Here is a 13,977-nt window from a genome sequence, read left to right as displayed (position 1 = left end):
GACCCGAAATGCTTTAATACTAAACATCAAAATAAATGTGAGCTATATATACATTTAAGAAAGATGAATGAAAACAAGTAATAAGATTATTCACTCATTTTCTAGCTAATCACTGAGTAGTGGAGCTTGAAGTGCTGGTGAGTTAAATCAAGGAATAAATGTTTGCAAAGTAAAAATTTTAATGAGTACCTCCTACAACCATGAAGTTAAAAAACAGATAATAACCAATATGCTGGGCTTGCTGAGCACTTTCATATAGACTCATTTATTGTCGTGCATTTGTGTCATTTACCATATATTTTAAGAATTTTTATTTTACAATAATTTGTATTCACTCATTCAGAGTTGTGGGTGGACAGAGCCTATATCCTGGCAGCTCAGGGTGCAAGGCAGGACCCAATCCTAGACAGGACACCATTCGATTGCAGGGCACTCTTGCACACACAGGCCCATATTTACTCAGCCTGGGACACGATGTAGCCATGCCAATTAACCTAACATGCATACCTTTGGTATCAGGGAGAAAACCTCTGTACCCATTGAAAACCCACGCAGACATGGGGAGAATGTGAAAACTCCACACATGCAATGGTCCCAGGCAGGGAGCGATTATTTTTTCTCATCAGCCTTATAAAGAATTGATGTTAAACAAAATGACATCATTCAAGGACCTGCTGTATTCCATATGAGAAACTACAGAATCATTAGTAACTACTTAGTTTCAAATTGTCTCTCTCTTTTTTGAGACAGAGTTTCACTTTGTCGCCCAGGCTGGAGTGCAGTGACACCATCTCGGCTCACTCCAACCTTCACCTCCCAGGTTCAAGCAATTCTCATGCCTCAGCCTCTTGAGCAGCTGGGAGTACAAGTGTACGCCACCACACCTGGGTGATTTTTTGTGTGTGTTTTAGTAGAGATAGGGTTTCACTATGTTGCCGAGGCTGGTCTCAAACTCCTGAGCTCAGACGATCTGCCTACCTCAGTCTCCCAAAGTGCTAGGATTACAGGCGTGAGCCACTGTGTCCAGCCTCTAATTCTTTTCTATGCCAACTATTAAACGTCTCACAGGTCTGTCTTCTCTGCAATACAGCATTAATTTAAGGTCTCATCTTGCTCTAGGATCACCTAGCCTCCACTCCCTTCCTCTGAATTTCCTGCTGCAGTGCTGCCAGAGTGATCTTTCTTTCTTTCTCTCTTTCTTTCTTTCTTTTTTTTTTTTTTTTTTGTGAGATGTAGTCTTGCTCTGTTGCCTAGGCTGGAACGCAAGGGCGCGATCTTGGCTCATTGCAACCTCCACCTTCCAAGTTCAAGTCATCCTCCTGCCTCAGCCTCCCAGGAAGCTGGGATTACAGGCATGCACCACCACACCCAGCTAATTTTTTTGTATTTTTAGTCGAGATGGGGTTTCACCATGATGGCCAGGCTGGTCTCAAACTCCTGACCTCAAGTGATCCTCCCGCTTCAGCCTCTCAAAGTGCTGGGCTTACAGACGTGAGCCACTGCGCCGAGCCCAGAATGATCTTTCTAAAATACAATTTTGATGGTGTCATTCCTATGCTTGAAAACATGTAATGGCTTACTACTGCCGACCGTGGTGGTTTTTAAATTATGCACCTGGGGATTTTTGTTGTTCTGAGCATTAGACAAAGGTGTTTAGGGCAGCTAAAATCAAGCAGAGTGTAATGTCAATAAGGTCAATCACTGGAACAAAAAACAATTAAGAGATAGATACAGCTGTATCTTTTCCTCATGTGTTTTGTAAATATTTCAGACTTGTTATTGTATGTCTATTAAATAGACTTAATAGGTATCAAAATAACAACACAAAACACAATATTAACTCTGAAAGAGTCAACTATGCTTAATTCAACAATTAGTTAGTTTTGCTCCTTAAGAGGTAATGGAAAATGTACTCATGATTCTTATTTCATATCATATTAATGTCATGTATTTTTCCAGTTCATATGATAGTTAAATATATGCTTAAAAAATCTAGAAACTAACAACTTCTATATGCACTGCTTCTTGAATCAATCTGAAAACCACTTACATATCACCCGTCTGTGATGCCGTAGGCAACACACGTGACTGCTCTCACAGTTCAATTTATAACCCTCCACTGATACACCTACCCCACTTTATTTTACTTTTTTATTAAATGTCTATCTCCTGAATTAGGGAATTCATTGAGGAGAGAAGCAATATACTAATCACCTTTAAATCAGAACTGCCTCACACATAGTAGGCACTCAATAAAAATGTCCTAGAAAAAGCAGAGAGTTCAACAATAATATGAGAGAGCAAGACTGCCAACTATTGATTACAGTTATGGAGTTTCATAACTTGAGAGCAAAGTCTATAAAATATTTCTGTTTCCAGTATAATATATAACACATTATAAAGATAAAATCATTCGACAACTATTTTAATTCATGCTTTCTAATATACCAGGCAAGATAATGTGTTAAATACAACAAAGTTTCATTAAAAGCATGTCAATGTTGATTTTTAAGAATTTTCTTTAAAGCATGCACTACTCAGAGCCATCAAACTAAACTAAGGATTCTGTCTATATCTACAAAACTGAATTATAATTGTAAATAATTTTTAATTCTATAAACGCAAACTAGATAATAAACACTAAATTGCCTTTAAATGCCTCCCATATAAAAAGGCTGTATCTAGGTCAATGAACTTGGTTCAGTCTCTACAAATGCTCATGCTTAAACATATAAGTAAACAAATAAACAAATATAGTTGAAATCTTTACCTCATTATTGCAAGTAAAATTCTACCAAAAGAAAAGCCTGCTGGCATTGTTTTCATAGTTGCACTTTTAACTGTGCTAAGTTTTGGGTTTTTTTTTTTTCCATGTTAGAAACAGATTCCAAGCTTTATGAAACTTTTTATTATATCCTAGTATTTTCAGGTAGTTGTTTTTATGTTTGTTTGAATTTTTGAGCCCTCCAGATATTCCCTATCAACTTAACTTTTATTACAGGAATATATTTCATAGGTAAAGAATATAAGCAGTCAGAGACATAATGTATACTAAGGCTTACAGTTTATATTCGTATTAAATATCTTATTTGCCTCAGACTGATTCTTTAAGGCCTATGGCCTATGGACCAGTGGTAATGTTTGCTTTCAAAGCTAGCATTTTAAGATGAAATCCGAATAGACCATACGAAAGGAAAAAAAAAAAATCTGAACTACTTACGGCCAGCAAGCAGGAACTGATAATACTGTACTGCATCTGCAGCGAGGAGCAGAGGGTGGTTTGCATTAAATGGTGGCTGCAATTCATTCCATTGAGGGGTTCTAAGGAAACAGGAGAAGAATATTAATATTTAAGCTTAATAGATGGGATGTAAATCACCATGACTGTCATCACTTATGAACAGTGACTTAAACTCACACTACTTTTGTGATCATTAAAATGAATGTGATGAAACCTGAAACACAAGGCCATCTGCTTAGAAAAAATAAAAAGGTGGCAGTCTTTCATACAAATAACATGCAGTCAATATAAGCTTAACAGCAGAAGACCCTCCAACAGGATAGGCAAGACATTCAGAAGATTAAACAGGTGTAAAATTCAACTGTTATAACGAACTAGTTCTAATTTATGTAATTTCTGACCTCTCTATTCTTAAAATATGTGTATATTTTAAAATAAAATGAAGTAGGTAAAAATGGTTAATAAAACACAGCTGCGTAAATGGATGACTTATTATAGATGAAATTAGCATCTGAGTTCTGAAGTAAGTTACTATTTCAACAATGATAGTGTAGTAATTTTAATTAGATCTGCCCACTCCTAAATAAACTTGATAAATCAGATATTGATCAGATCAATCCAGCATGGTAAAGTAGTAGTAAAGAATGCTGGAGCCTCCAAAAATCAATACAAGAATATTTTAAAATGTCAAAAGGACAGGGATCATTTTCATATCCATTTTTGTCTGTTTCCTTCCATACATGTCAGGAGCAATTTTCTCTCTCCTGGACAATGAACTATATTAAAGAGGTTCTATTCCAGGTTATTTTTCCTTTTGGTTATAGCTTATAAAGATTCTAATCATTATGCACGTTTGAGATGGACTCTGATTCTTAATAAACATTCCAAAAAGGCTTAACTACTGTATCTTGGAGAATTACTTTCAGAGAAACCTTCGAATCTATCTATATTAGTTTCTATTCCCCTTAATGGCTATCTCAATGTTACTCTCTCTTTTCAGTGAGCGTGAGATTGCAAATAGAGGAAGCATAAGTCCAAGAAAATTTAACACAGAAGTGCAAGGGGGAAATAAGTTCAAACAGAGGTATTCTCCAAGGTACATACAGAAGACAATTAAAAAAATATGTTCATGGGCCAGCACGGTGGCTCACGCCTGTAATCCCAGCACTTTGGGAGGCCAAGGTGGGTGGATCACGAGGTCAGGAGATCAAGACCATCCTGACTAACACAGTGAAACCCTGTCTCTAGTAAAAATACAAAACATTAGCTGGCGTGGTGGCTAGCACCCGTAGTCCCAGCTACTCAGGAGGCTGAGGCAGGAGAATGGCGTGAACCCGGAAGGTGGAGCTTGCAGTGAGCCGAGATCACGCCACTGCACTCCAGCCTGGGTGACAGAGTGAGACTCTGTCTCAGAAAAAAAAAAAAAAAAAAATGTTCACACAAGAATCTGTACATGAATGTTCACAGCAACATTATTTAATAACAGCTTAAAAAGTACAAATATCCATCAACTAATAAATGGATAAACAAAATGCAGTATGACCATATAATGGAGTACTATGTAGCCATAAAAAGGAGTGAAGTTCTGACACATGCTACAACATGCATAGATCTTGAAAATATGCTAAGTGAAAGAAGCCAGACACAAAAGGTCACATATTATATGATTCCACTTACATGAAATGATCAGAGTAGCAAAATCCATAGAGAAAGAAAGTAAACTGGCTGCTGCCTAGGTCTGAAGGGTTGGAGAAAAATAAGGAGTGACTGCTAATGAGTATGAGGTTTCTTTTTAGGGTGATGAGAACTGATTGCAGTGATAAGTGCACAAATTTGTGAAAAGTCACTTTTAATGGGTTACTTTTATTGTATGTAAATTATGTCAAATGAAAAAGTAATGAAAGGCCAGGTGCTCATGCCTATAATCCCAGCACCTTGGGAGGCCAAGGCAAGTGGATCACCTGAGGTCAAGAGTATGAGACCAACCTTGCCAACATGGTGAAACCCTATTTCTACTAAAAATTAGCCAGATGGGATGGCAGGCGCCTGTGGTCCCAGCTACTCAGGAGGCTGAGGCAGGAGAATGGCTTGAACACGGCAGGTGGAGGCTGCAGTGAGCTGAGATCGTGCCACTGCCCTCCAGCCTGGGCAACAGAGCGAGACTGTCTCCAAAAAAAAAAAAAAAGGAATGAAGTATTGTTTGTTTTGCTAGATGAAAGTGAGATTAAAAAAATTACATACTATATGATTCCATTTATATAAAATTCTAGAAACTGGGCCAGCGCAGTTGCTCACGCCTGTAATTCCAGCACTTTGGGAGGCTGAGGCGGGCAGATCACGAGGTCAGGAGATCGAGACCATCCTGGCCAACATGGTGAAACTCCGTCTCTACTAAAAATACAAAAAAATTAGCTAGGTGTGGTGGTGTGTGCCTGTAGTCCCAGCTACTCAAGTGGCTGAGGCAGGAGAATCGCTTGAGCTGAGATCGTGCCACTGCACTCCAGCCTGGGCGACAGAGGGAAGACTCCATCTCAAAAAAAAAAAAAAAATTCTAGAAACTGTAAACTAATCTGTAGAGACAAAGGGGGTGAAAGAAGGAGAGATTACAAAGGGTCAGAAAGAAATATTTGAGAGCGATGTATCTGTTTACCATGTTAATTGTGGTGATGATTTCGTAGCTGCATGCATGTCAAAACTTATCAAATTATACACTTTTAATCTTCTATACCTTAATGAAGCTGTTAAAAAGAAAAAAAGAAAGGAGGTACTACCTAACCAGAGTCCAGGTGGCTCGAGGCGATGTCATCATTTCCAGCGGCGTGTCGTCACTAATCTTGGGTGCAGTGCTGAGGGGTCGTGGCTCCATCATGTGCTCCACTAAGGTGCCATAGCAACTGATAATGTACAGGGACTCAACTACAACTTGTTTGGACTGATCTACAAACAGAGAAACAGAACCTGATGTGTTATGATGGCATAAATGAAGCACAGAATAATTTTTACAAGTTAATGATCTTATCAGTCTGCTCCTGAGGCTGCTCAGAGAAAATGAAAAGACAGGAATTTTTTCTTTTTCTTTTTTTCTTTTTTTTTGAGATGGAGTTTTGCTCTTGTTGCCCAGGCTGCCGCCTCCCTGGTTCAAGTGGTTCTCCCGCCTCAGCCTCCCAAGTAGCTGGGATTACAGGCTCCCATCACCACGCCCGGCTAATTTTTGTATTTTTAGTAGAGACGGGGTTTCACCATGTTGGTCAGGCTGGTCTCGAACTCCTGACCTCAGGTGATCTGTGCACCTCAGCCTCTCAAAGTGCTGGGATTAAAGGCGTGAGCCACCATGCTCAGACGACAGGAATTTTTTCATATGGTGCTTGTTGCTTGCCTAAAGGTTGCCTCATATAAGTACATGCTAGTGAATATGAAAATGTCTATGATATCAGAGTATTTTCAATCTTAAGCAACTTATTTCAAGAATGATACTAATATTCTCCAAATCCGAATATAGTAAAATACTTTATAGACTTTTGTACTTGTCTACAATGTAATTTGTCCCACATTACGAAAAATGAATGATATCAGGAAATGGACTAACTGAAAAGGAATAATGTATGGACTAGGATTTAGTTACCCTGCATGTACCAAATGACTCGCATGAAAGGTTAGTTGTATGCCTAAATCAGCCTAATGTCTCATCTATTTTTTTCTCAGAATACTTAAATTTAGAACTTAAATTTGTGGATCAAAACAAACAAAAAACATCTGATGTGTCAATGTAGGTTCATCAATCCAAACACATGTACCACTCTGGTGGGGGATACTGATAATAAGAGGCTTTGCATGTGTGGAGACAGAAGGTATATATGAAAAAATCTCTGGACCTTCTGCTCATTTGGCTATGAACCTAAAGCTCCTTTAGAAAATAAAGTCTATTCAACACACATACACAGGCATGCATGTGCATCCCCTTCCCCCAAATCCTCTTCTTTCTCTCCATGGGATCACTGGTCCCACGGTAAACGAAGATCAGCCATACTTTCAGAAGTTAGGTGCTGAATATGGATCTAATCAACTGACTTTATAAGGAATACACATGTACTCACTAGCAAAACAGATTTAGTCCTCTCTCTCGGGTTTTACAGTAAACCTAGGAGCATATAAAATCACTCATGAATGCTGGGTGGGTCATCTTATCTGTGTGTCAGGCGAATCAATTACAGCTGATTTGAGAAAATAGCTAATGATCAGCCAGAGGGACATAAAGGAGTAGCAAGTTAAAAAGGTAATTAGAACAGAAGGGAGAAGCATTTGAAATCGAGCTTCTCAGAGGGTTTTAACTAGTAACAAAAAGTCCTTTCGATAGCATCATTAAACCTAAGGAGGTAACAAAAAAAATAAAGATGGGATAAGGAAATGGAAGGCTTGCATACTTAACAGTATCCTCTCCCACTTAGGTAAGGAACCTGCTGCGCCTGAGATCCCATTACCAAGGAAAGGGTCACTGAAAGGCGATAACAAGAGAAAGGGCTCATGTCTGACTGCCAGTGTTAGCATAAAGGAGAGCCATTTTGCCAAGAACAATACAGCCTGTGGAACTCACCAGAGAAGTGCCCCAGTAACAACCCAGTTTGTGACCTACTTTAATAATACTAAAATATTAAGGGGAAAATCATAACATTCAAAATTATATACTTGGTTTATGAATGTAGGTATTCTCTTCTAAACAGAAGCAATAAGGATTCACATGCTATAAAGCATTAATCCTATAAACATTTTAGGTACTGACTCTGGTGATCAAAGCAGGGATTAGAAAGATAATAACTACAGTAGTCCCTCCTTAGGTGCGAGTTCAGTTACCCATGGTCAACTGTGGTCCAAAAATATTAAACGGAAAATTCCAGAAATAAACAATTCATAAACTTCAAATGGCAGACTGAATAGCGTGGTAAAATCTCTCGTTGTCCCATCTGTCCTGCCTGGGACATGAATTATCCTTTGTCCAGCATATCCACGCTGTATACGCTACCAGCCCATTAGTCCCATAGTACCTGTCTCAGTTATTAGACTGAAATGCACTGTACCATATAGGGCTCCGTACCATCCGAGGTTTCGGCCCATCCACTGGAGGTCTTGGATGTATCCTCCACAGATAAGGAGAGACTACTGTATATTAATTCAAAGGAGCAATGGTAACCACAAAAGCTGAGCCTTATTTCTCAGTGGCAGGATGTTTCCTCTTTTTTTTTTTTTTTTTTTGAGATGGAGTCTTGCTCTGTTGCCAGGCTGGAGTGCAGTGGTGTGATCTTGGCTCGCTGCAACCTCCGCCTCCCGAGTTCAAGCTATTCTCCTGCCTCAGCCTCCCAAGCAGCTGGGATTACAAGCATGCACCACCACGCCCAGCTAATTTTTGTATTTTTAGTAGAGATGGGGTTTCACCATGTTGGCCAGGATGGTCTTGATCTCCTGACCTCGTGATCTGCCCGCCTCTGCCTCCTAAAGTGCTGGGATTACAGGCGTGAGCCACTGCGACTGGCCTTAATTGTGTTTTTAAAACATGGCAGAGTTGATTTTTTTTATGTGAAGATTTTTAGCATTAGAAAATCTGGTTTCAAACTCTGATTCCATTGCCTGACTAACCAGTGCTTTTAGCTAAGATATTTAAACTTGCTGGTCTCAAGTTCTTCATCTCTAAAACAGAGACAATGACGCTTTTCCTCTCTGTACTTCACAGACCAGGGGTGAAACTAGCTTGTAAAAACGTAAAAGGTATAAAATGGGTATAGAATTGACAGCATTGACATCACCTGTAGATTGTCACCAACAAAACAAAACAAAATCACTCAGTAGCCAATTCATTAACGTTCATACTGAGAGGATAAGTTTTTCTTCTTGACTAGGCTTGAGTAGTTGAGAAGTGACATGCTAACTACATTTAAAAAATTGGTTTCCAGACTACTGGGTACAAGATTATTCTAGGGGGACTGCTAATAATTTTCCTTAAGAAGCAAAAATTACAAATAGAGCATTCATTTTTCAGTCAAAATACATACCTTTTTCTCTTTTCAGACCTGCATTATTTGCAAACCATGACCTGGATGTTCCGAAGGTAGCAGCCACACAAAATTCTCCGCCCATCGATTTGCTGGGTGAAATTTGTGGAGGAGGTTTAACTTTGCTTAAAAAATAAAATAACAGTAAAAAACAATTATCATGATGAAATGACACTCCTTTAGGTAATGACAGTTTTTCCTTTAAATTCCACCCCTATTCAAATCCTCCAATATGAACATGCATTTTGCCTTAAGTAATAAATGGTGATGTGAGACTATGTTCTGGAGTAAAAATAGAATTATTTCAAAGTTCCAGAGTTTTGTAAAGAGAGCAACATTTATAAGACCAATAAAAATCAACTCCTTTTTGAAGTATGTGCTGGCAAAATCCAAGTCACTTCTTTTCAGATGAGTAACATTTCCATAGAAATTTCAAAGTGAAGCAATAGTACCAGCATGAACATCTCATAATAATAAAATGGTTTATCACTTCATTTCTATATATATTAGGCTGATGCAAAAGTAATTGTGGTTTTTGCCACTGCCTTTAATGGCAAAAACTGCAATTACTTTTGCACCAATCTGTAACATGTGGGATTAACAGTATAAATGAATTTAGAGAGCATGGATGAAAATGAGGTGATATAGAATGAAGCCTTGAAAATGCTCTCTCGACCACAATGCTATGAAGAGTTAGATAGTGCAAGGGGAGAACAGCTAATCATCTAATGCAATTATATTCGCTGATCTTCCTGTTGTCTCTTTTTCTTCTTGGATTTGTGAAAATGATATGTCTATTTTTGTTCAGTGAAAAAGACCAAGGTGGAGTTCCATATCAATAGCCTCTCAAACCTAAATCTTTTCTGTTGCTCATATGTCTGAGGACACATTTAGTAACTGCCATTACTTCCTGTCACTGCCATTCAAAAGAAGTAGATCTCCTGTTTCCCACAAATAAGTTTTCATGTTCAGCTTCTAATATCGACCTCACATCTTTTCAATCCCGTATTTCTGTTCTCTTCTGGTTTATCAAGGGCTTCCCAAAGCAATTTTGCCAACCACCTTTGATAAATTATTTTCTCTAATTCATAAACCAGTAGCCTCATCGTGCACTGGTCAAGATCACAGCCCAGGTAGGAAACAATAAAAACAAGAGCTCTGATGTTCCCCTCTGCTAGTCAACCTCCAATGTCAAACATTAGTTCTACCTTATTTTGCTGAATTTTTGTTTTCATCCTTTACTAAAGTATGGTAGGATGGAAAGAGATAGTTTTGAAGTCAGGAAGAAACATATAGTTGAATCCCAGTGCCGGCACCTCTGAGCTGTGTGACTTTTGGTTAAGTTATTTAACCTCTCAGAGTTCAGACTACTAATATGTAAAACAGAAATAGTAATGCCTACTTCATAGGATTATTTTAATGATTATGTTGTCTCAAAGCACTGTCCCCAGCTCACAGTACCACCTGAGGACTTCTTAGGTGTGCAAGCAAATACTCATAGGCCCCATCCCAGACCTACTAAATCAGAAACTCTGGGAATGGAGCCCAACAATCCGTGTTTTGAAACAAAACCTCCAGATGATTCTGATGCATGCTCAACTCTGAGAACCACTATATTAGACAAAGCAGGTAAAGTTCCCAGGGCAGTACTTTCCCATATCACAGTACTCAGCAAATACTAACTCTTCTATATGGCCCTCAGCCCCAACCTAATCTTCAAAAAATTCAGACTTTGCTTTGGTAATCTCAGTTTCCCAGTTCCTATGACATTTTAAATAGTCTCTCAGACATCTTATTTCCTGAGGATTGTTTAAACATCTTCCTCTAAGGATGGCTAAGTCTGGATCAGAGGCAACCATGATTGGTCCCTTTGGTCTCCCCACTTTGAACAAAATCCATGGTAATGCATATTACTATATATGAAAGAAACCTCTTCTGCCATTAACATTTCTTAAAACACTTCTCATTATTCCTGCAACAGAAAAAATCCATGCCTAAAATGTCAACCAGTCACAGTGAGACTTCCAGTGACAGGGAATAAAGACATCGTTTTTAAATAAAAAGTTTCTGTGGGAAGCTGAATCTGGCTCTATAAACTGTTTCACCTCTTCATACTTGCATCTGTCACAACTGCAGTAACATACCTCCAGAAAGGAAGACTCTCCTCTGCCCTATACCTGAACAAATATGCACCTTCTCATGATATCTGGGTCACTGGCATCAGAATTGTTCTTTCTGGTTATGATGCTCTCTGTTGCATTACCTGAGAATATAAGGCTTCTTTCAAAGCTTTTATTTCCATCACTAAACTGCTATCATTGAACTGACAAATTCCTCTAGCTGGTATCTTTGAGGTACCACTGGTCATTTTTAATCCTTAGGAGTTTTGGGAAGATGGGGGCTGGGGGAACGGGAAAGAGAAAAGTATTGTAGAATTTTTTGAAAGCAGTTTGCAGTTGTGCGACTATGTGCTTTTACTAGAATCACCATCAGAGAACAAAGCTACTACAATGTACCAACAAGCTTCATTGGGACAAACTCAAAGCTCTTTGCAAATTACTGGATGTCATTGTTGTTGTTTTTAAATCATGTGGTAAGTAACAAGTGAGCATGCCTCTTCTTAAGAGAAAATATGGTCCCTCTGAAGTATGCATCCTAAACAGACTTAAAAATAGTTGCTTCCAGGCCAGATGGCAAACTTTCTAACATGAAAATAAAAAGTAGAAAAATGAGAGGACATCAATTTAGTTTTTTGACATACAAAAAATATTTTTTGTATGTTTACTAGTTTACAGTCTAATCAGCTCATGTCAAAAGCTAAAATCTCTTATACATCTATAAGTTACATACAATTCTGTTTTGGAACACACAAGTAAAAAGCATCAACACAGTGTTATTTTTACATAAGCTCAGTATCTCCTACAGAGAATAAGTATTTTATGGTAAAACTATGTTTAATTTCAGTAAAGAATTATCATTTTTATTCTTATATTTCATCATTTCTTTTTTCCTCTTATAGGGCCTTAAATTCCATTGGTAAAAGTCTGTGTTTATTAAGGAGTCAAAAGAGTTTTCACCCTGAAAATAACTTGCTATCTGCTACATAACATAGTGTTGTGTGTTGGGTATGAAGCATATTGGGTAAACACACTCATATCAAGTTATTTCTATCATCAATCTATAATTTGGAATGATTGTGGTATTTCAGCAAAATAAAAACATAAAAATATGTGTGTGTCTTTAAGATCTGCAGAGGAATAAAAAGGAGAAATAATCTAATAAAAAGAACGTTATGAATAAAATATCTTCTATGGGATACACTCAAAGTTAGAAATTTTAACTTGGGTTCAATCTGCCCTTCATCCTAAGTTTTTAGAAGTCCAAGAAAGCTTGGCAGAAGTAGAAGGGCTTTTCTAGCAATATGCCAGTGACATACCATGTATGAACTTTTCCACAATGACCTAGAATATTTCTATCACAAAATAACCTTTTGTTGACAGAAAGATAAAACATTGAAAAATGATACATATGTGAATGTATTAGAAAAGTGCTAGCTTTGTATATTATGTAAATTTACAGATTGCTGACCCAATCCTCATAGGAAAGCATTCCAATGCTAACCCTTTTTTTCTATCTTGTTCTCAATATCTCCCTTTCTCCTCCAAAAGGGGTCTTTAAAAAATCTCATTACAGAACATTTGCAAGTTTAGAAAGAATTTCTCTGGGTGTTTGGATGCCTTCCCTCATTTATTTAATCATTTATTAAGTTAATAATACAATGATAGAAAAATATTTAAATTTATATTGATGCCCAAAAGTTTAACTGTACTGATTATGTGGACTCATCCATTTTTTTTTTGAAATGGTTATACATGAGAACAAGACATACTCCTGATGGACTCCTTTCTACTGATAATTCCTGTTCCTTTACTACCCTTAGTTTTTCACACGTAACCCCATGTTCAATAATTTTTTAAAAATTTGACTTAACTTTTAAGCAAAAAATAAAAGAAAAAATGGAATAAATTCAACTTTCAGCATCTCAAAAAATGACAATCATAAAACATCATATTTACTAAGCCTGATACGAATCAGTGTAATCAAAAGAAAAACAAACACACAAGCAAACAAAAAACCGAATAACCAAATTAACAAATAAGATGCTAACTTAAAAATCAGGAGTTTAACTCTTTGTCATTTCTTCTGAGGAAACGCTTAACTGTCTAATCATAGAATGAGAATCATTTTCACTGCAATCAGAGGAAGTTGTAAGGATATTAACATTACTAGGACTTCAAAAATATTTGCAAAGGCTACTGAAGTTCCCCATTTTTCTTCCCTTGGCCTTTATTATGTAATCCAGCCAGGTCAACATATTGAATTTCTCTGGCCTATTTTTTTCTCCACACTCAACTGCAAAGAGAGAAAAAAAAAGAGTACAAAATTCTAACAATATCTGCTTAAAAATTACAGGACAATGATCTCCATCTGAATAGGACAGATGTGAAGTATCTGTGGACTGCATGATAAGCAGCAATGTGCTCCACGGCCTTCTGTGGAAGGACACAAGCATGGAAGGAGCTAACATCAGACAGAAGCACCGTTTCTTTTCATTTTTAAAACACAAAAGAATAGTCAATATTTGAGTTTAAATGTAAGACCCAATATTGATGTAAGTATTACAAGTGGTATAAC

The 13,977-nt window shown here is 37.5% G+C and overlaps 1 protein-coding gene across 18 annotated transcripts in view; it reads right to left on the bottom strand.

The window, feature by feature from the left end:
- Nucleotides 1-13,977, bottom strand: part of BCAS3 (BCAS3 microtubule associated cell migration factor) — a 703,320-nt gene that overhangs the window by 347,374 nt on the left and 341,969 nt on the right. For all 18 annotated transcript variants that reach the window (XM_054457118.2, XM_063655621.1, XM_054457116.2 and 15 more), the window contains 3 exons: nucleotides 9,283-9,407; nucleotides 6,013-6,178; nucleotides 3,221-3,321 (listed from right to left, as the gene is read on the bottom strand). In XM_054457118.2, coding sequence (XP_054313093.1) covers nucleotides 3,221-3,321; nucleotides 6,013-6,178; nucleotides 9,283-9,407 — 392 coding nt within the window. The remainder of the gene's footprint in view (nucleotides 1-3,220; nucleotides 3,322-6,012; nucleotides 6,179-9,282; nucleotides 9,408-13,977) is intronic.

This window comes from Pongo pygmaeus, chromosome 19 (assembly GCF_028885625.2).
Source record: "Pongo pygmaeus isolate AG05252 chromosome 19, NHGRI_mPonPyg2-v2.0_pri, whole genome shotgun sequence".
NCBI lineage: Eukaryota > Metazoa > Chordata > Mammalia > Primates > Hominidae > Pongo > Pongo pygmaeus.
This window is presented reverse-complemented; position numbering and strand designations above follow the sequence as displayed.